General features: G+C 40.7%; 1 protein-coding gene across 2 annotated transcripts in view; it reads left to right on the forward strand.

Moving 5' to 3' along the window:
- The window catches only part of myom2b (myomesin 2b), a 145,875-nt gene extending 123,570 nt beyond the window's left edge, over positions 1 to 22,305 (forward strand). The window contains exons 39-40 of one of the 2 annotated variants that reach the window (XM_043679203.1): positions 4,161 to 4,285; positions 20,671 to 22,305. In XM_043679203.1, the coding sequence (XP_043535138.1) occupies positions 4,161 to 4,259 (99 nt within the window). In that variant the 3' untranslated portion in view covers positions 4,260 to 4,285; positions 20,671 to 22,305. Of the gene's footprint in view, positions 1 to 4,160; positions 4,286 to 7,879; positions 8,790 to 20,670 lie in introns of those variants that run through there. The other variant, XM_043679214.1, reaches the window with a different exon arrangement.
- Positions 22,306 to 22,872: the final 567 nt, after the last annotated feature.

A 22,872-nucleotide genomic window follows, 5' to 3' on the forward strand; every position in this document is an offset into this window, starting at 1 on the left:
ATGCAGCCGCTTCTGACCACGTTAGGACATCAGATCTTTCAGATGTTGCTTTGTACCAAAGGTTTCATTTTCCAAGAAGACTATGCATTTGACAAATAATTCACTGCACCATTTCAGTGAAAATGGTGTCAGAGGTTTGAATCCAGAAGTCATACCATTGAGTGAGCGTGAGTGAGAGAGAATTTAAGAGCAAGACCGAGTATGTGAAAGGGTGAGAGAGAGTGAGTGTGAAAGTGAGAATGAGAATGAATGCTGATGGTGAAGAAAGGAGTGGGTGGCTCACAAAGGCAGTTGCACACAATAAAATGCAAGTACCTGATTTGCACTAATGAGATGCTCAAAATATGACTTGCACATATTAGCCCTGAAAGGAAAAAATCTGACCTTATAACAGTTATAGAGCCATAGAGTAACAGAGATGTACAGCACTGAAACAGGCCCTTCAATCCAACTCGTCCATGCCAACCAGACATCCTAACCCAATGTAGTCCCATTTGCCAGCACTTGGCCCATATCCCTCTAAAACCTGATTAATCATATATCCATCCAGATGCCTGTTAAATGCTGTAATTGGACCAGCCTCTACCACTTCCTCTGGCAGCTCATTCCATACACGCACCATCCTCTGTGTGAAAACGTTGTCCCTTATGTTCCTTTTATATCTATCCCCTCTCACCCTTAAACTATGCTCTCGAGTTCTAGACTCTCCCACCCCAGGGAAAAGACCTTGTCTATTTATCCTATCCATGCCCCCATTTTATAAGCCATTATAAGGTCACCCCTCAGCCTCCGATGCTCCAGAGAAAACAGCCCCAGCCTGTTCAGCCTCTCCCTGTAGCTCAGATCCTCCAACCCTGGCAACATCCTTGTAAATCTTTTCTGAACCATTTCAATTTCATAACATCCTTCCAATAGGAAGACCAGAATTGCATGCAATATTCCAAAAGTGGCCTAACCAATGCCCTGTACAGCTGCAATATGACCTCCCAACTCCTATACTCAATGCTCTGACGAATAAAGGAAAGCTTGCAAAATGCCTTCTTCACTATCCTATCTATCCTCGACTCTATTTTCAAGGAACTATGAACCTGGACTCCAATGTCTCTTTGTTCAGCAACACTCCCCAGGACCTTACCATTGAGTGTATAAATCCTGCTCTGATTTGCTTTTCCAAAAGGTCGCACCTTACAATTATCTGAATTAAACTCCATCTGCCACTCCTCAGCCCATTTGGCCCATTTGATCAAGATCCCATTATACTCTGAGGTAACCTTCTTTGCTGTCCTTTACACCTCCAATTTTGGTGTCATCTGCATCTTACTACCTATAACTCCTATGTTCACATCCAAATTATTCATATAAATGACAAAAAATAGTGGACCCAGCACTCTACTGGTCACAGGCCTCCAGTCTGAAAAACAACCCTCTACCACCACCCTCTGTCTTCTACCTTCATGGCAGTTCTGTATCCAAATGGCTAGTTCTCCCTGTAGTCCATGAGATCTAACCTTGCTAACCAGTCTCCCACCGGCAACCTTGTTGAATGCCTTACTGAAGTCGATAAAGATCACATCTACCAAATTGCCTTCATCAATCCTCTTTGTTATCTCTACAAAAAACTCAATCAAGTTTGTGAGACATGATTTCCCACTCACAAAGCCATGCTGACTATCCCTAATCAGTCCTAGCCTTCCCAAATACATGTAAATCTTATCCCTCAGTATTCCCTCCAACAACTTGACCATCACTGATGTCAGTCGTGCTTTATAGTGGTAGCATACTCTTTTGGACAGCCAGGGTACCCAGTGGAATAAGGTCCTAAGATATCATTTGGAGAGGCCAGGGGCCCTTTGGAAGAAATAAAATGACTTTTGGGATTGTTAAAAATAGATATGTATTAATATATTGAAAAGTAAATAAAACTCGTTGGAATTGTCAAAAGAAATTGTCAAAAGCTGTTAAGGACTTCAAAGTAACTAAGAGCTAGTGAGGACTGCAGATGCTGGACAGTCAGAGTTGATAATGTCTGAAGAAGGCTGAAGAAGGATTATGCCCGAAACACTGATTCTCTTCCTCCTGAGATGCTGCTTGACCTGCTTGACCGGCGCATTGCTGTATCAACCCCAAGATCCTTAAAGCCCCCGCTCTTTAAATATTTGGAGACATTGACTGCAGTGTTTGTAAAAATAATCAGATCGTGGTAGTTCATTCTGTTGACATGCATTAGGGATATCATTACAGCCCTAGTACTACTTTACAAATTTCACATCCATATTGAATCATTGAATCCCTACAGTGCAGAAAAAGATCATTCGGCCCATCGAGTCTGCATTGAGCCTCCGAGTAGATTCCATCCAGACCCCCAAATAGCCCCCCATCCCTGTAACCTGAGTTGGGGATTTTAGCATGGCTAACCTTACTAACCATCCCTGAACATTATGGGGCAATTTTATTTAGCATAGCCAACAGTGTCTGGACTATATTAAGCTAGTAAGTTACACAGAGCAGCTGAAGTGTGCACTACCCATCTGACCCCATTTCCAAGCAGTGGGTGGTTGTGTAATAACTATAAAAAATGAAATTATACAGGCTAAATTAACCCTAACTTACTTTTGTTATTCACACTTCGCAGTCACCATTAGTCACTATTCATATTGTTGCTATCTTCTTGACACGCTGTATATTCCAACACGCTATGTTTTCCATCACCTATAGATGACGATAATGCATTTCAACTTTTATTTTCATGTCCCTTTCATGCCTCTGTGACCAATGACTGTGTGCTAAGAGAACGGTGGAGTTTTTAAAATTTAAAATCAGCTTGCTTAAGAATTGCCACGTATATGTGAAGCTCTTTTTTAAGGTAAGAATATAGCAATAAACTAACATTTTGTTCAATTAAAGGAAGGTGCATGTTAAATAAGGATAAAAACAATATAAAGAGCACATAATGAGCAGCTCATTTAGCATCACTGTATTAAATAGACCAGATCTATTCTTGTAAAATTAATTGGAAGAAATATTTTGGCGCACACTGCAGCATATTTTAGCAAATATCGAAACCTATTTTAGTGTACATTAAATATTAATAGCATTCACATTGTTATATTAAAATAAATCTTCTCCTCAACTATCTTTTATTTGGAAGCTATTAACTTTTGCTGAGCATAGTTTCACTTCTGCTGTACGCCCTCACCTCACAATTGGTTATATCTCCACTCGGCATGTTACTGCAGATAAGCTGCAAATAAATGCAAATCTGAAACTGTGGTGGAAACAGGACTTTCCAATTTTGTTCACACATGAGAAATTAAGTCATGAAACTCTGTCAGGTTACAGCCCCCTAATATTATTCATGACTCTTGATCGTGTGGCATTTGTGCCTTCCAAAGTGCTTATCATGGATTATGTGCTCAGGATGTTTGTTTCAAGGATTAGCTTTAAAATTTGTGCAAATTTAAAATAAATTACAAAAAAAAATGCATGACAAATGATTGTGAATTGGCTGCTACCAAGTGTAAGTGTTGATCTGAAAACTGTTCAAAAATTCTTAGGTGAACCTTTGTTGATTTACTAAACAGATTTTTTTGTGAGCAAGCTCAGTATTTTATTCAGGGCTCTTTTTAATGTGTCACTGGAGGAACAGAACACTGACTGTGGAAATTGTGCTAAATCAAAACTTGCAAAAGGAGTTGAAATTTATAATTGAGTCCCCAAGCCTTTTCAAGGTTTTGTTGGCACTATTGTATTTACAAGATATTGTGATCAATCCATCTTGATCAATTATTCAGAATACCTCAAATTTCTGAGGGACTTACCTACAACATGCATATTTTGGAATCCTAAATACCCTGCGATGTGGAATGAAATATAACCAGGATGGTTTGCTGGTTAGCACAGAGAAATTCTGATGAGGTTCACTCTACTGAAGAGGCTTTTAGGACAAACATGGGAACCAGTAACACTATCCACAATCTCATGGTCAAGGCTAATTTCTTGATTACCACGGGCCAATTCCAGAATCCCCAGCACCACTGCTGCCACTACACCCCCCTTTTAGGTTCATCAGATTGAACTGTTTGAAATAGCTTCTCAATATTGTCACCACCATACGGTAATGTACTAAAGACAATGCTTCTATTTATTTTGTTCTTTTGCAGGTCATTGTTACAAGAAAACTTGCCAAATTTTGTGTTACTGTGCATAAGATTGATGCGTCTGCTGATTTAGAAATGTTAAACGCCATGGCGGAAAAATAGCGCAAGCAAAGGATTTATGTTCGGAGGTAAGTCATTAAAATCTGAGGACTGCACCAGAGACAGCTGCTGAGCAAATGTCACCTTTACATCCAAAATTCAGATCCATCATCGAATTTATATTACTCAGTGAAGTATTAATAATGAAAGTCTGTTAGTGAATTGGAATTAAATGTTTCTGACTACTATTTTGACAAAGGCATTCAGTCATTCAAATAAAAGCCTTAGTGAACACATGGAACAAAAGGATTTCATATGAATGCATTAGTGGTCACGATTTTAGTTCATAGATTTTTATGTCACTTTCGCATATCTGTTCTTCTCATTGCAAGATATTCTACATAAAAGGACATGGTGCAGGCTCTTCTCCCACTATTATACTATCAACTGTCTCTTTGGAGATCTTCCAGAAAGACCGCAACATTGGCAAAACCTTAGCTCCAATGCTTATCTCCCAAATGAGGTTGAGAAAGACCAGGCCCTTCAACATACGAATTAGGAGAAGTAGCGCAATCAGCACATTGAACCTACTTTGCAATTTGATAATATCATGACTGATCTGACTGTATTGGAAATGTGTTGCTGGAAAAGCGCAGCAGGTCAGGCAGCATCCAGGGAACAGGAGAATCGACGTTTCGGGCATAAGCCCTTCTTCAAGAAGGGCTTATGCCTGAAACGTCGATTCTCCTGTTCCCTGGATGCTGCCTGATCTGCTGCGCTTTTCCAGCAACACATTTCCAGCATCTGCAGACCTCACTTTCTCCCCTGATCTGACTGTATTGTCAGCTCTATATTCTTACCAACCAATGATAACCTTTGGTGCTCTTGTTTGTCAAGAATCTATATGGTGTGTCTTAAAAAGTATTCCATCTCTCTCTGGGGAAGAGAGTTCCATCAACTTGTTGCATCTTGAGAGAGAAAACAATCTCCTCACCTCTATCATAAACGTAAGCCCTTTGTTTTTAAATTGTATTCTTGATTCTAATTTCCCCTTAAGAAGAAACACTTTTTCAGCATCCACCTTATCAAGTTCACTCAGGGTCTTATAGATTTCAATAATAATGCCCTTCACTCTTCTAACTGCAATACATACAAGCCTACCCTGCCAACCTTTCTGCATAAGGCAATCCCTCCATTCCAAGAACTTTCTCTGATATGCTTCCAATATATTTCATCCTTTCTTAAATGAGGAGGCCAGGTTGTACACACCATATTCCTACACTGTGGTCTCAACAATATGCTGGACCAATGTGGCAAAATAATCCTCATTTATATTCCATTCAGGTTAGTACAGTCACACACCTTACTAACCCATACACTACCATTTCTTGCAAAAATAAAAACAAAAGTTCTGAGGAGTGATCACCCAACTCTAATTTCTCTCCACAGTTGTGGCCAGACCTGCTGAGCTTTTCCAGCAATTTCTGTTTTTGTTTCTGATTAACAGCATCCGCAGTTCCTTTGGTTCTTATTTACCTTATCTGGCATCTGTTTGCCACTTTCCCTTTATTTCTATCTTTGAACTTGTAATACTGCTAATGAATAACAATGCCTAGAAATGTGATTTCTCACAGTATTCATCCTCTGAACATTTAGTATTTTCATGATGTGGGGGCTTCCAAGACTCTGTGCAACCCAATCGCATTAAACAATGACTCACTTAATATAGATTCTTTACTGTCAGCAAATTATTATTGTTCACTCACAAAAATGATGAGTTAGTACTTTTTAACATTCAAAGGTCAAACAACGTCATAATCTGTAACGGAACATTCACTTCACTTCATCTAAATTCCTTAATGTCAATCCTCAAAGTCTGAAAGAAGAATAAATTCACATGCTGACATTCAAAAAGCTGACAGAACTCAAAAAAAAATTGACCGGTTGCATGTTCCAAATATGTAACCTCACCTGGCAGGAATCAAAACATCAAGAAATCATAAACCCATGGCCAGTGGATTTTATTTAAACAATTGGCTTGAAAAACATGGACTGGACCATCTTATAGTGCAGTGGTAGTGTCCCTACTTCTGGACCAAGAGACCTGGGTTCAAGTCCTACCAGCTCCAAGCATGTGTAATTACATCTCTAGAACAGATGGATTAGAAAAATAAGTTAATTAAAAAAAGAATAAAACATGGACTGGGCCATCTTGTGGCACTGTGGTAGAGTCTTTACCCTTGGATTGGGAGGTATAAGTTCAGGTTTCATCTGGTCCAGGAATATGTAATTACATCTCTGAACAGGTTGATTAGAAAAATAGGTTAATTAACAAAAAGAAAACCGTGGACCATAAAGCAAGCATTTTTCTGCTTGTTGCTGAAAGCTTCATGACAATCCCCTTCCATTTACATTACAGATTCTATGGCTCAATAACTCAGTATTGGAACCTAATGTTTCCTGTCATACATCATGTTGAGAGTGATGATTGAACGTTGATGATATTGTTAATTCCTGAGAAACTGAGTGATCCTATTATATTACAGCTCATCCCACTCTCCAAATGATGCAATTGAATGATTATAATCTGATAGTTTCCCACAAAATGAAACTAAAATTGCATTTAAAAAGATTGAGGCTTGACAGAGAACTGTGAACTTTAAAAAAAATACTGATTGCACACCTCTTTGGGAAAGAAAGGAGGTCATGATTTATATAACAACAGCAGTTTGATAAATCTTGGGTGTCTCCTCCGTTGAAGAATCCAGGAATTCAGTGCAAAGTGGTCAGGAGTATGAACCATGGCTTTGCTCTCTCATTAGATAGCCGACTGTTGGTGATTTAGCCTGAGTGTTGCCATTCCTCAGGTGAGGGGAGAGGTTGAAAATGAGAGCCCTTCATGGTAATAGTTGCCAGTATGGGAAATGAACCCACACTACTGTCATCATGCAGCAACACAAACCTGCTATCCAGCCAACTCAGCTGAGCAAATCCCTTTTGGTTAAGCTACAGGTAAAGGCCAATGGGGTTGAAAATCTATATTTTTCTGTTGCATGTTTGTCATGATGTTGACTGGTGTCTGCTAGAAAGCAAGATAATGGGGTTGAAAAACCAACACATTAAATCCTGGATAGATGCACACTCTCGATTCTGCATGGTCAGTGGATCCTTTGAATACAAAAGATGCAATGCTGTGGAGCAGGGCTTTCCTGGACTCATCAGAGAGCTATTATTTTTCACAGCAAATATACATCCCCAGTTTGTGAAGAACTGGCGAAAAACATAACGGCATTTTACGACTGATAGTGACAGTCCAAGATTATGGTGATCTACCTTGGAATTTAAACAAGTGTTTTATGGCAGCCTCCTTAAAGTCCAGCACTTGCCCAGACTCAAAATGAGAACACTTGTACTTCTGACCATCTCACACTAAATTCCTGGCTTCCTCAGTGGAGGAGACACCCCAGATTTATCAACCTGTCGTGGTTATGTAAATCATTAGACCTCCTTTCTTTCAAAAAGGGGTATGAGCTCAGTAATTTTTCAAATAGAGTTCACTTTTGCCTGTTAAGGTTCAGCTTTCTTAAAGATTAATATGATTTTCCTTTCATCTTGTGGAAAACAATCAGATTAGAATCATCTTGCCCACTCAGCCAAATTTAACAATGAGGTCTTTTGAACAGGTTGCTGTAGTATCACTCCAATATGGCTTCTGTTGGGACTGTTACACCGAATCATCAAATTGTGAAGTTATCTGACGGGCGGAGAAAAGAAGAAGGCTATTCAACCCATTGTGTCTCTGCTGACCCTCTGAAGGAGTAATACATGTACAGCCACTATCCTATAGCTCTATAGCTTTTCCTTTTTAGATAATGAGCCAATCTGTTTAAAGGCCTCAATTGAGCCTACCTCCACCAGATTTTCAAGCAGTGCATTCCAGATCCTAACCACCTGAAAATGTTTTTTGGATAAGGTACCACCGTTAAGCTTTTAATAAGAGCCCATGGCGTTGAAGATAGAATATTATCATGGGTAGAGGATTGGCTGACTAATAGAAAACATTGAGTTGGGACAAGGGATCATTTACAGGAAGTAACTAGTGGATTGCCGTAGAGATCAGAACAGGGCCACTATTATTTAAAATATATAAATGACTTGGCTGAAGGAAGTGAATATACTGTGAGCAAATTTGCAGAAGACACAAACATGTGGAAAGGTAAGTGATGAGGATGACACAAAGAGTATGCAGAGAGATATATATACAGATTTAACAAGTGGGCAAAATCTTGCACACATGGAATACGATGTGGGAAAATGGAAGGCTTTGAGCTTTGGCAGGAAAAATAGTGGAGTTGAATATCATTTCAATGGAGAAAGACTGCAGAAAGCTATAGCACAGAGGGATATATCAGACTAGAGAAGGATCACTAAGCTGATACCAGGTATGGAAGGACTGTCTTATGAAGAGAGGTGGCCTGTAATTATTGGAGTTTAGAGTAATGAGAGGCAACCTTATTTAAATATACAAAATTCTTGGGGAATTTGACAGGGTGGATAGGGGAAGGTTGTTTCCCCTTGTGGGAGAATCTAGGATCAGAGGGCAAAATCTCAGAGTAAGAGGTTACTTATTGCTTATTTTCAAATAAAGTTCACTTTTGCCTGATAAGGTTCAGTCTTCTTAAAGTTTAATATGAACCTCTCTGTCAAGAGAGGAGAAAGAATTTCTTCTCTCAGAAGATAATGAATTTGTGGAATTCTTTACTGCTGAGGCTATGTCGTTAAGTATTCTCAAGGCTGAGATAGAGAGATTTTTAAATCAGTAAGGGAATCAAGGGTTATGGAAGGAAGGCAGGATAGTGGAACTGATTATCAGGCCCGATGGGCTGATGGGCCTACTTCTGCTTTTAAGTCTTATGGTCTTTAAACATAGAACCCCAGCAGTGTGAATGCAGGCCATTCAGTCCATCAAGTCCACGCTGACCCTCTGAAAAGTACTCCACTAACGATAGGCACTTTAGCATGGCCAATCCACCTGACCTGCACATCTCTGGACTGTGGGAGGAAGCCGGAGCACCTGAAGGAAACCCACGCAGATACGGCAAGAACATGCAAATGACACACAGACAGTCACCCGAGGGTGGAACCAAAGCTGGGTCCCTGGTGCTGGGAGGCTGCAGTTCTAACCACCGAGCCACTGTAATGCCAACATGTACTTTCCTGATTTCTGTCTGCCTTTCTGAATAAAGAAGTTCCACTTACTATTTTACAGTCAAATAGAATCCTCCCTCAATATAGATAATCCTAGAAAAGTGGAACCTGCAATTCAACTATCTCACTTCTTTTAAAGCCATAGGTTGAAATCCATCAGAATCCAAAGACTTGTTAGTCAGCATCTCCAAAAACTTTAGAGTGATGCTGGAAAAGCACAGCAGGTCAGGCAGCACCCGAGGAGCAGGACAATCGACGTTTCGGGCAAAAGCCTTTCATCAGGAATGAGGCTGGGAGCTTCGGGTGTGGAGAGATAAATGTGAGGGGAAGGGGCTGGGGGGGGAAGGTAGCTGAGAATGCAATAGGTGGATGGAGGTGGGGGTAAAGGTGATAGTTCAGAGAGGAGGGTGGAGCGGATAGGTGGGAAGGAAGATTGACAGGTGGGACAGGTCATGAGGGTGGTGCTGAGCTGGAAGTTTGGAACTGGGGTAAGGTGGGGGAAGGGAAATGAGGAAACTGGTGAAGTCCACATTGATGCCATGGGGTTGAAGTGTTCCGAGGTGGAAGATGAGGCGTTCTTCCTCCAGGCATCAGGTGGTAAGGGAGTGGCGATGGAGGAGGCCCAGGACCTGCATGTCCTTGGCAGAGTAGGAGGGGGAGTTGAAATGTTCCGCCACGGTGCAGTGGGATTGATTGGTGCGGGTGTCCCAGAGATGTTCTCTGAAGCGCTCTGTGAGTAGGCGTCCTGTCTCCCCAATGTAGAGGGGAGCAACGGATGCAGTAAATGACATGTGTGGAAGTGCAGGTGAAACTTTGATGGATGTGGAAGGCTCTTTTGGGGTCTTGGATGGTGGTGAGGAGGGAGGTGTGGGTGCAGGTTTTTCAATTCCTGCTGTGGCAGGGGAGGGTACTGGGAGGGGACGGTGGGTTGTTGGGGGTGCCTGGACCTAACCAGGTAGTCGCAGAGGGAACGGTCTTTACGGAAAGTTGATAGTAGTGGGGAAGGAAAATATCTCTGTTGGTAGGGTCCATTTGTAGGTGGCGGAAATGTCGGTGGATGATGCGATGTAAACGGAGGTTGGTGGGATGGAAGGTGAGGACGGGGATTCTGTCCTTGTTGCAGTTCGACGGGTGGGGTTTGAGGGTGGAGGTGCAGGGCATGAATGAGATGCGTTGGAGGGCATCTTCAATCATGTGTGAGGGGAAATTGCAGTCTCTAAAGAAGGAGGTCATCTGGTGTGTTCTGTGGTGGAACTGGTCTTCCTGGGAGCAGAGGCGGTGGAGGAGGAGGAATTGGAAATAGGGGATTGCATTTTTTGCAGGAGACAGGGTGGAAGGAGGTGTAATCCAGATAGCTATGGGAATCAGTGGGTTTGTAGAAAATGTCAGTGTTGAGTTGGTCACCGTTGATGAAGATGGAGAGGTCCAGGAAGGGGAGGGAGGTGTCAGAGATGGTCCAGGTGAATTTAAGGTCAGGGTGGAATGTGTTGGTGAAGTTGATGAACTGCTCAACCTCCTTGTGGGAACACAAGGTGGTGCAAATGCAGTCATCAATGTAGCAGAGAAGAAGTGGGGAATGGTGCTGGTGTAACTCCGGAAGATGGACTGTCGTTTGTGGCTGACAAAGAGACAGGCATAGCTGGGGCCCATGCAGGTGCCCATGGCTACCCTTTTCATCTGGAGGAAGTGGGAGGGTTTGAAGGAGAATTTGTAGAGGGTGAGGACCAGTTCGGCCAAACAAATAAGAGTGTCAGTGGAAGGGTACAGTTGGGGTCACCGGGAGAGGAAGAAATGGATGGCTTGGAGGCCCTCGTCATGGCGGACAGAGGTACATAGGGACTGGATGTCCATGGTGAAGATGAGACATTGGGGGCCAGGGAAATGGAAATCTTGGAGGAGGTGGAGGCCGTGGGTAGTGTCCCAAACGTATGGGGAGTTCCTGGACTGGGGGAATAGGACAGTATCAAGGTAAGACCATAAGACCATAAGACATAGGAGCGGAAGTGAGGCCATTCGGCCCATCGAGTCCACTCCGCCATTCAATCATGGCTGATGAGCATTTCAACTCCACTTACCCGCATTCTCCCCGTAGCCCTTAATTCCTTGTGACATCAAGAATTTATCAATTTCTGTCTTGAAGACATTTAGCGTGCCAGCCTCCACTGCACTCTGTGGCAATGAATTCCACAGGCCCACCACTCTCTGGCTGAAGAAATGTCTCCGCATTTCTGTTCTGAATTTACCCCCTCTAATTCTAAGGCTGTATTCACGGGTCCTAGTCTCCTCGCCTAACGGAAACAATTTCCTAGCGTCCACCCTCTCCAAGCCATGTATTATCTTGTAAGTTTCTATTAGATCTCCCCTTAATCTTCGAAACTCCAATGAATACAATCCCAGGATCCTCAGCCGTTCCTCATATGTTAGACCTACCATTCCAGGGATCATCCCTGTGAATCTCCGCTGGACACGCTCCAGTGTCAGTATGTCCTTCCTGAGGTGTGGGGACCAAAACTGGACACAGTACTCCAAATGGGGCATAACCAGAGCTTTATAAAGTCTCAGTAGCACAACAGTGCTTTTATATTCTAACCCTCTTGAGATAATTGACAACATTGTAGTGTAGAGATCAGTGCACCTCCTTGTCTGCTGGTTTGATGGTGAGGTTGGGGTTGGAGCAGAGGGAGTGGAGGGTTGTGTGTTGTGAGGGTCATTGCTCAGACAGTCAGAAACTTTTCCCCGGGTGCAACAGAGTGTTACAAGGGGACATAAATTTAAGGTGAAGGGTGGAAGGTATAGGGGAGATGTCAGGGGTGGGTTCTTTACCCAGAGAGTGGTGGGGGCATGGAATGCACTGCCCGTGGGAGTGGTAGAGTCGGAATCATTGGCGACCTTTAAGCGGCATTCGGATAGGTACATGGATGGGTACTTAATCTAGGTTAGAAGTTCGGCACAACATCGTGGGCCGAAGGGCCTGTTCTGTGCTGTATTGTTCTATGTTCTATGTTCTATGTACCACTTCCCTGGTGATTGTACTTCTATTGAGTTCCCTCTACCTTCTATTTTCTGACTTATACAGCCACTTCTGGGACATTACTTACATCCTCTGTAGTGAGGACCAATGAAAAATATCTGAGCAATTCATCAATTCATACTTTAACTGAGGAAATATGCAGTGAAAAGTAGGGAAAGCAGGAAAATTGCACTAATTCAATAGCTTTCTCAAACAGTCGACAAAGATACATGGTCTGAATAAGCACCTTCTACGCTCTACCAGTCTAAGATCCTATGAAAAACAAATTGAACAATTCAGAGTGAAATGTTTATTTGTTAGTGTGGAGCCCTTGCTTCAAGTGAGGGCAACGCTCATCACAGAATCCATTGCAAGAAAAATGTTGGTGCGCAACTCGTTGATTTTCTGTTTCTTCATTTTAATGAGTAAAAACCATGAGCTGCATCAACAATTTCCTACAATGTATTTCTTGTGAGTGCTCTCCCTCTTGGAAGCAGAACACCAGTTCATTAGAATCGTTTGTACAGCATTCCCAATCCCTGGAAAAAGTTTCCTTGTGGTAGACGACGCTACTGTTTGCAGCCTCAACCTCAATTGAAGCATTTGTCTAGAATTTCAGTACTTGTGCTGTGCAATGTTAACGTTTCTTTTCTTCAAGTTGCCTTGCATCTCCCACTTGCTGAGTTCAACCCCCATTCCAGACTGGAATCATCATCTAGGTGGACAGTTCAACAGTATTGTGCAATTCCCATCTTTACTAGGTTGTCAGAAATGATGTCTTCTTGACGAGACACCAAGTCAAAGCTTTGGTTGCCTGTTCAGCTGGATGTGAAAGACCAACAGTTCTATTTGAAGAGCAATAGGGAGCGCTCCTTGTGTCCAAAATAATTTCTCTCTTGATCGGCCTTGTCAAGAACATCCCCAAATAATAAAATCATTTACCACATTGCCTTTAGTTAAACTTAACTACACACTGCACATATACCATTTTCTCCTAAACTAGTACTCATAAAATTAAAACCTCTGGTCTTGTGTGAAACAATTGGGCAGCCCAGGAGGTATCCCACTTTTGAAAATCCTCCTTAAATGTACTTTACCAAGCCTTCAACTGGTCAGCCCATCTTCTTTTCCTGATTGACGGTGTCTGTTCAAAGAGTCAAGATTAAAACGTCGATTTTCCTGCTCCTCAGATGCTACCTGACCCGCTGTGCTTTTCCAGCACCGCTCTAATCTTAACCCTAAACTCCAGCATCTGCAGTACCCACTTCTATCTGTTCAAATGCCACTGAGGCAAGACATACATCCAAGAGGCAAAATATATGGTCTGACAGCCTCAGCGATCACTCTGTCATGACGTCCTGTAGGTGCACTCCTAAATTGGTGTTGTTTTCTCTCGAAGTAATGCCCAGTCTCTTAATTAGGTAACACCGATGGAAAAAGTTCAACTTACATGACACCTTTGTTCTCTTCCATATCTTGCTGTCATAGATTGCTGTTGGAACATGTAAAGTTGCAACTTCATGGCCATGTTAATAATGTTAGATGCCCACATGGTGTAGAGTCACTAGAAGAACAAAACAATTTGTCTAATACTTTAATAGATGTCAATCTCTACATCACCTTACTTGGAGACGTTGCTCCCTAGCTAGGGATTGGTGCTGGGTCAGCCTGGTTACCATCCTGGTTAGCACAGGAGATGGATTAATTATGAGATGGATTAGGTATGAGATGAGCATCTTCATTCTGTAAAGGTCCACCATCCACAACAGAAACAGCAAGTAGTAACCATCCTGGCAGACTGAGAAATGAAGAAATGCCATATCCAAGTACTCATGTCTATAAATACCTGCATTCATTAATTTGTATAGGTCTGAAGTTGTTCCGGTCATTTCTCCCATATTTGCAATTTCTCTTTCTGCAATATAACTTGCAACTACCCTCAAGCAACATAGTACAGGGCAAGTAAACAACTTTTGATGCTAATGATGCCTGTCTGAATTTATTTTCGAGATCCTGGTATTTGAGAGTCATGAAATCATGCTGACAAACAGTATAGGAACATAATGGTTATAAATCACTTTCGAACAGTTGAGGCCTTAATATACTGCAGCTACCAGCAGTGCTTCTCAAACTTGTCTGAAAAAGAAATAAACTTGAGAGGGTACAGAAAAGATTGACAAGGATGTTGTCGGGATCAGAGGGTTTGAGCGATAGGGAGAGGCTGAATAGACTGAGGCTTTTTTTCCCTGGAGTGTTGGAGGCTGAGGGGTAACCTTATAGAGGTTTATAAAATCATGAGGAACATAGATAAGGTGAATAGCCATGGTCTTTTTCCCAGGGTAGGGGAGTCCAAAACTAGAGGGCATAGGTTTAAGGTGAGAGAGGAAAGATTTAAAAAGGGGCTGAGGGGTAACTTTTTTGCGCAGAGGGTGGTGAATGAATGAAACGAGCTGCTGGAGCAAATGGAGGAGGTGGGTGCAATTACAACATTGAAAGGCGTCTGGTATTTGAATATGAAGGGTTTAGAGGGATATGGGCCAAACGCTGTCAAATGGGACTAGGTCAGATTGGGATATCTGGTGGGTGCAAATGAGCTGGACCGAACAATTTGTTAATGTGCTTTATGCCTCTCGGATTCTACAACTCTATGAATGTTTTGTTTTCTTCCCATTGTATTGCAATTTAGCTATGAATCAAACACTGTTCTGTGCAACCTTAAAAATTAAAATATGTTCTTACTGAAATTCATTGCATAAAAAATGAATATGTTAAGACTTGATTTTAATGGCTTTTTAAAAAAATTGATATTGGTAGGTTTACATGTACTCAATCTGCAGGAATGGGCACATGTTGGAATTAATTTGTGTGGTAGTGAATACAAGTATTTTAACATATTGCTACAGAATTCCTCTATAATATTATTAATTTAATAATACCAATATACTGATGATATTCTGCATGGCACAACTGTATTTCCAGAATATGTTATAAATATAATCTTGTCCATCTTATACAATATTAAAATCATAATTTCATAGCTCTCAGGAAAATGTAGATTTAATGCACTTTATCTTCTCTTTATAGTATTTTGTCACTAGATTTTGTGTTTCATATTCATTCCCTGCAAGGCCAGCATTTTGTTTGGCAGTAGATGTTCTTGAGAAGCTGGTAGTGATTCACCTGCTTAAAATACTACAATTCATGAGGTGACGGTACAGTGCTGTTAAAGAGAAAGTTTCAGCATTCTGACCCAAGTGCAGTGAAGGCAAGGCAATAGATTTCCAAATCGCAATTGCGTGTGTGAAATTCGGGTGATATAGCTAATGACATCTTTCTTCCTTGTTGGTAAGTTCATGGATATGCCAGGCACTGTCAAAGGAACTTTGGGAAGTTGCCGTATTGCATCTTGTAGATGGTGAACACTGCTGTCAATGTGTGTTGAAGTGGAGGGGGTGAACATTACTGGTAGTAGAAGGAGTGCCAATCAAGAATTGCTTTTAACATGATGGTGTCAAACTCCTTCAATGTTGTTGGAGCTAAATTCATCCAGGTAAGTGTAGAGTATTCCAACACACTCCAGATTCATGCAATATGGATAGTGGAAAACCTTTGGGAGTCAGGAGTGAGTCACTTTATGCAGAATCCCTAGCTTCTGACTTATTCACCATACATGTGCAGCTGGTGCACTTAAGTTACTGAACAATGATAACTCCTTGGACGTTACTCTTGGCCTTCCGGTCAAGATGGCTGCAGAGTAGGACACTCCAACTGGAACTCCTCCACTCGTTCTGTTTCCTTCTCTTGTTTTCTTCCCCCTTTGGTCTCTCAGTGGGTCTTCGCCTGGTCTCTTGGCAGCATGGTTGGTCCCGACCTGGTCTCTTGGTGGCTCATGACATCTCTCAGCCTAGTATCTCAGCATCTCAGCCTGGTCTCTCAGTGTCTCAGCCTAGTATCTCAGCATCTCAGCCTGGTCACTCAGCAGCATGTCGGCTAGTCTTTCACCAGTGTGTATGCATGGTTTCTCGGCAGCTTTTCAGCTGGTTTCTTGGCATATGTTCGTTGGTCTCTCAACATCTCATAGCAGTCTCTCAGCTCGGCATGTGAGTGGATCCTGCTGGGCATATTCCTGAGGCTGCAGAAGAGATTGGAGATGTGGCAGTTTCAGCAGCAGCAATGGTATCTGTGGCAGTACTGTCGAGAACAGACAGTTGAGCGGGATGAGTGAAGGACTCAAAGACTGTGGAACACAACTTATTCCTTTATTTTCCTTATTTAAACAAAGAAAGATTTGAATGTAAACTTTTACTTATTTCTTCATTTTTCTACCAGTCTATAAAGTAATGCATAACTTTTTATTTTTCGTTTATCTTACTACTTTGTACCTAAATTTATTTTGTACCTAGTTACCTTGGTACCTAAGATGGCGCCATATGTGGCGACATTATACATTTTTCACTTTACTCCTGTGCCTCTGTACTTGAGTACACGTGACAATAAAATCTACAATCTAAACCGAAAATCTAAAAAAAATCTAAATCAGAGGGTTCAGTGTAATGTTCCACGGGAGGAAGAGACCATACAGAGATCCTAAGTGCATCGCGTAAATAACAAATGGCTTTTAAGAGATGAGAGTCAATTGAAAAAAGCAAGAGGCAGTTTTCCTTTTTAAACAGGACCACCAGGGATGGCCTGATCACACTGCTTACCGGCAGCTTCCCATTTCAGAGCATGAAAAGTGTGTTGGTCTACCACATCTTAAAGTTTCCCTCAAAGGGGAGGCAGAGTGGCGGTGAAGAAGCAGAACATCTCATGTTGAAGGCTGAATGATAATAGTTGGGGTGTAGTACCATGGAGATTGTCATGAAACAAGTGCCAGGGCAGAGGTCCTCTCTGCTTCAGGTGGATAATGGCTGCTCTGAAACATTAGTTAACAGCAGTAATGAGAGAGGTTAGCCATTTCTAGGCATGTTGCAACGTTCCATTCCCTAAATGTTTTGATTCTAGATATAAGAAAAAAATACACAAAATCTGAAATGAAATAATAAGTATTGGAGAGCCACAGTGAACCAGTAGAAATGAACATTACAGTAGAAAAACCAATCCATATTTCTCTTTCAGTCATTAAACTAGGTTCTGCATCTTCAGTATTTCCTATTTTACTTTATGTTTAATCTACCATTCGTGTGGTAATAAAGTGCAATTTTAATTTTATTTGCACTAAAGTAATTTAATGTGAACTTTGCTGTTGAACTGTGCTATGCAAAATAAAAGTAAATGAGATACACCACACTAAGCGATGCTCAGAATGCCATTTACACATTTGTATTATAGAGGAGGAGGAAGGTTCCATTCAGGCATTACAAAGCAATCTTTCTTTCCATTCTTTTCCAAATTCAAGTGGCTTTGCATCATTTGAAGGGCACTCCTTTTTCTTTCTGTGAAAGAGAACTGAAATAACTCACTTCTTTAATGATCTTTAGTTGAAAGTACTGGAGTGGTTGAACAATGGCAAGATAGGTCCAACATAGAGCTTTATATTAAATTGCACTTTGCATGGAATGTGGCACTAGTGTAAGCTCATGGTGAGGAATAGTCTGAGTTAGTTCTTCAAAATTCAATAGTAACTGACAGCCATGGTGTACAAAACTAGCTTGTACATAAAATTTACTGTTAATCAAATGTGAAACCACAGTACAAATTGTTATAATTTATTAAATGATTTTATAGTTTACATTTTCATTGTAAAATTATGAAAACATACTTAACCTTGCTTAATAAAAAGGAAGGGTCCAATGAAAACTTAAGTTTTTTTTTAAATGTTTTCTTCAATTGAATTTCAGTCAAACAAAGGTTGAAGATTTATAAGATACAAAAAAAAGTCAATACCTGACTGACAACAATGTTAGTCTTACTACTATATCACTTATCTCATCAAATGATTGTGACGGTTATGTGTTCTTTCTGTCTGATCCCAGAGTGATACCTGGTTTGGTGGACCATATGTTTTATTTTTGCAATCTGGTTACCAAGGTGGTCAGTCCTGAACATACTCAAATTTACTTCAACAAAAGAACATCAAAGTTTATTACATACAAAAGGGGAAAAAAATAAACTATTGCTATACTCTAAAGAACTATTCAAAATATCTTATTATAAATATTAGGAAGAAACTCAATACTTTTACCTTCCACAACTTTCAGTTACTCAAACCTCACTGAGGACCACTCTGTTTCCAATTTAAAGTTTCTTGTTCAGGAGGCATGGCTGCAATCAGTTTCTTTTGGCAAACGTTTGCATTCATCCATTGTTACATCTTTAATTAATGCTTTTTATTGAAACTCATAAACTTCCAACCCAGCTCATTTATTTGTTAATGTGAGTGTTTTTAAACTCCTCTTTCATAGCCTGCTGCATGGTTCCAGACTTTTTTGCTTATAGTAATTGAATCACGCAGAACTTCTTCTCTTCTGCTTTGACTATTTTTGAAGACTGCTAAACTGTGCTGCTGCTAACAAAGGTCTCTTCCTCTGAACATAAAAGGAAAGCTAGAAATCCCTGAAGAAATCCCTCAAGAGGGTTCTCTCTTTCTCAAAGTCCCTTTCTCCCTGTGTCAACAGCCCAATTGTTTTTTCTACTGGTCTTGTTGCTAAGGCACTGAATTAATCAGTTTAATGGTTTTAATAGTCGCATTTAGATGAATCTCTAGCATAGCACACTCCAAAGGAATTGGCTGGGAAATTGAAGATTCTGCTGGGCAATTCCCCAATGCCTGCAACTCTCTGAAGTATCCACTTAAATCGGACAATTCGCAAGGTTCTACTGCAATTAGGTAAATAGCTTACTCAGAAAGCTTGGACTATTAAATATTTAGTCTAACTTTTAAGTGCCCAATTTACCTCAAACACATACCAACTACTCCTTCCACACGTCTTAGATTCCCTATAGCCCTGATTCAAAAGCCCACTCCTTTTCCTGGAAATAAAATCTTTGCTAAACTCAGCACCCCCTCCTGTGGACTAATGAGACACCTGCTCCTCTACTGCCAGGACTCAACACCCTCTCTCCCCTCCTCAGTCTGGACCCTCACTCCGAACATGGGACACTCCTCCCTCCCCCAGTACCCAACAACCTTACCTAGACGTGCTACATTCTGCCAATCCCTGACCCACCCTAGACCTTACGAGGCTCCCTTGCCAATTTGAACCACAGCATCCTACTTATCAGGCATCCCAGCTACAATTCACCCAACCCCCCCTTCCTCCTAGCACTCCATTTGTCTGGTACTCTACACTATAACTACCCTGGCATACTGCCCACCTGCTAGACTATATACTCATACTCTATCCAACTGGCAACCTACACCCTATCTATCTGGAACATTGCACTCTACACCCAACCACTTAGCATCCTGGCTTCTATCACCCTAACCTCACAGTTAGTTACCCTTTCACAGGAGCTCTCAAAGTGACTGTTAGTGGGCTTGTACATTTAAATCACGAAATATTGAACATGAGCATGACAAGGGACATGGCTTGCCTTCCCACAACTAGCCTGCGCCATAAAGAACCTGTGAAACTTAAATAAGGCTCCATATTTCTGAAGGAGTGCTGGTTGGAATCACCTGTCAGAAATGCGGAGCTCTTTCTTAATGTAACTAAAAGGACTAGAGTTAGACAAGCAGGAGGTGGAGAAATCAACATTTCCGGTGTAACTCTACTTCCAGAAGAAGGGTTATACCTGAAGCATTGACTTCTCCACCTCCTGATACTACCTGGCTTGCTGTGTTCTTCCAGCTTCCTGCTTGTCTATCTTGGATTCCAGCTTCTGCAGTTTTTTTTGTCTCTAAAACGAGTAGAGAGGCAGTCTGAGTGTGATTGCCACTGTTTGGAAAACACGGCCTAATTTAAAATATAAATCATACTTAAACCTCTGGTCATGTCCACTTTAAAAAACAAATATCCTAATAACAATGTATCAAGAATGTTCAATATACTACATTGCAGCTATGACTATATTTCAAAATGTACTTCATTAGCTGGAGAACACATCAGGACCTCTTGTAAGTACCATTATTTAAACATTTTTTCTTCTGCACTCACCCCACAAGATGAGCTCTTTTATTTTGTTTCACAGTAACAGCTTCTTAACTTTGGACATAATCTAACTGCCATTATCAGACCTGTTTAAGTCTGTGATGTTTACCAGGAGAATGATATCTGGTTGTCTGAAAGATAATGATTACCTTTTCTCCCACAGTGTTTCTTCAATATTTAACATGCTGACAAAACATGCCAAGGAAGTGAATGAAGCAAAAATAGACGTGGGGAGAACTTTCAAGCAATAGTTTATACTCGTTTGTGGACTACTACATGTGGAGCTTAGTGCAATATATATTGATGATGACAACTGTGACATTTATTTTACTGGCATAGTGGATTTTAGTTACAGGAATGTTTTATGTTATTGACTTGACCTAAAGAATAATATAACGTTCACCAAATAGCAAATTCACATTAAAGACAATACACATATTTCAAAAGAAACCTCAGGAAACATTCTGCTATTCTGGCCTTAGCTGCTCACTGTCATTCTGCAAACTACAAACCTGCTCAATATGACAGAAGAGGAGGAAAGGGTACAACATTTAGTTTAGTATTGAAATATTGGAGGGGATTGTGAATGGAACTAGTTTCAGAATAGCATTAAAGAGCACAGGTAAGTGAGATTTGAAACAAAAAACAAGAACGATATCCTTATCTATTGTCCATCTCCTAAGGTACAAAATAAAGAGAAAATAAATGCAGCATTTGGAAATGTGAAGTTAAAATAGGAAATGATGGAATTACACAGCAGGATTAATCAGGATACAGAAAGAGGTATAGGTTTCAAGTATAAGTTTGATATGTTAACCTGACCACTCTTGTTTCAGATCTTGATGGAATCTTTACAGATTTTCTTGTTTCTGTGTCACCATAAGTAGGTTGGAATGGTGAGAGGACATGTTAGTGTTTTCTAGATCTGTGACATTAAGAGGAGCTATTTTATAAATTTCTACCCCCCTTCCCCATAGATTTCTCTTCACATGTTTTTAAAAAAAGGAAATTCCAAGGGGCCTGAATTCAAATTCCTGACATGCACTTTCAGCAGCTGAAGTTCATGTGAGGAATATATAGTGACCTCTCAAAAGAATCATTCACAATGGAAAACAGACATCAGGAGTGCAAAATTAAGTAAATATAACCTTCAAATTCTAACATTTAAAAAATCCAGTTACCAGTTCCAATCTAAGAAGCAAAAAATAAGTGATAATCTGCTAGGTTCTTCTCATGATTTTGGAAACTCACTTTCGATATGACCAAGTGAGGAAGGATGAATCAGCTCCCCTTTTCTTCACCCCATTTTTATTTTATTTCTTTTAAGCACAAAGTTGTATCACACTTCAATTAACCTACAGTTGACTAGGACAAAAATAAGGAGGCAGTTGCAAGGTTTTCTTGAGTGAAAGATAGGGAATTTTATTACTTATTAACTGTAATAAATAACAAAACATGACAAGAATAAAGTTTAAAAAGGAGAGCGGATCTAGTACAAAAAGGAAGATCATGCATATCCGGTTTTAAAGTCTTGAGAACCCTTAAAGGTTTGAACTGAGATCACAATTGTTTAATTGATTTCTTAGCAGTAGCATATCATATGTGTTCAGATAACATAATATATAATCCCTCCAGTGTAGAAGCAGGCTGTTCAATCCATTGAGTCCACACCAACCCACCAAAGAGTATCCCACCCACAACCACTCCCCTCCCTGTATTCCCAATGGTTAATCCACCTAACTTGCACATTCCTGATCACTATGGTCAATCCACCTCATCTGCACATTTTGGACTGTGGGAGAAAACCCAAGAAGATCCATATGAACACAGGGAGAATATGCAAACTCCACACAGACAGTCACCTGAGGCTGGGATTGAACCAGAGTCCTCGGTGTTGTAAGGCAGCAGTACTAACCACTAAGCCACTGTTTTTGGTTAACAATCTGTTATACAATTTACTTTATCATTAGACATTATCTTTTGAGAGGGCAGAAATAAAGGAGGCAGAGACGGATGCTTCCAGTTTTGCCACCACAAATCCATTATTTGCTCTCCGCTCTCTATCAAAGCATTTAATTGAAATACAGCTCATTTGTATATTCCTGAGTCTGGCTTAATTGTTGTTCAGAGTTAGATAATTGCAGTGCAATCTCTTTCATCTTTCAATCTGAAATTGAATAAAAATGTAGAATCAAACAGAAGATACAGATTTGAATGTCAATGTCTTTTTATGAAGATGCTAATTTTGGCTCAGACTGACTTTTGTTTGTTGTTTCAAGAATTGCCTCATCCTGTGGTCAGCTGATCTCTGTAGCTGATTCAAATAAGTGTTTTTTACTATTTAAAAATATTTTAATTATGAAGG

This window comes from Chiloscyllium plagiosum, chromosome 3, assembly GCF_004010195.1.
Source record: "Chiloscyllium plagiosum isolate BGI_BamShark_2017 chromosome 3, ASM401019v2, whole genome shotgun sequence".
In the NCBI taxonomy this organism is placed as follows: domain Eukaryota; kingdom Metazoa; phylum Chordata; class Chondrichthyes; order Orectolobiformes; family Hemiscylliidae; genus Chiloscyllium; species Chiloscyllium plagiosum.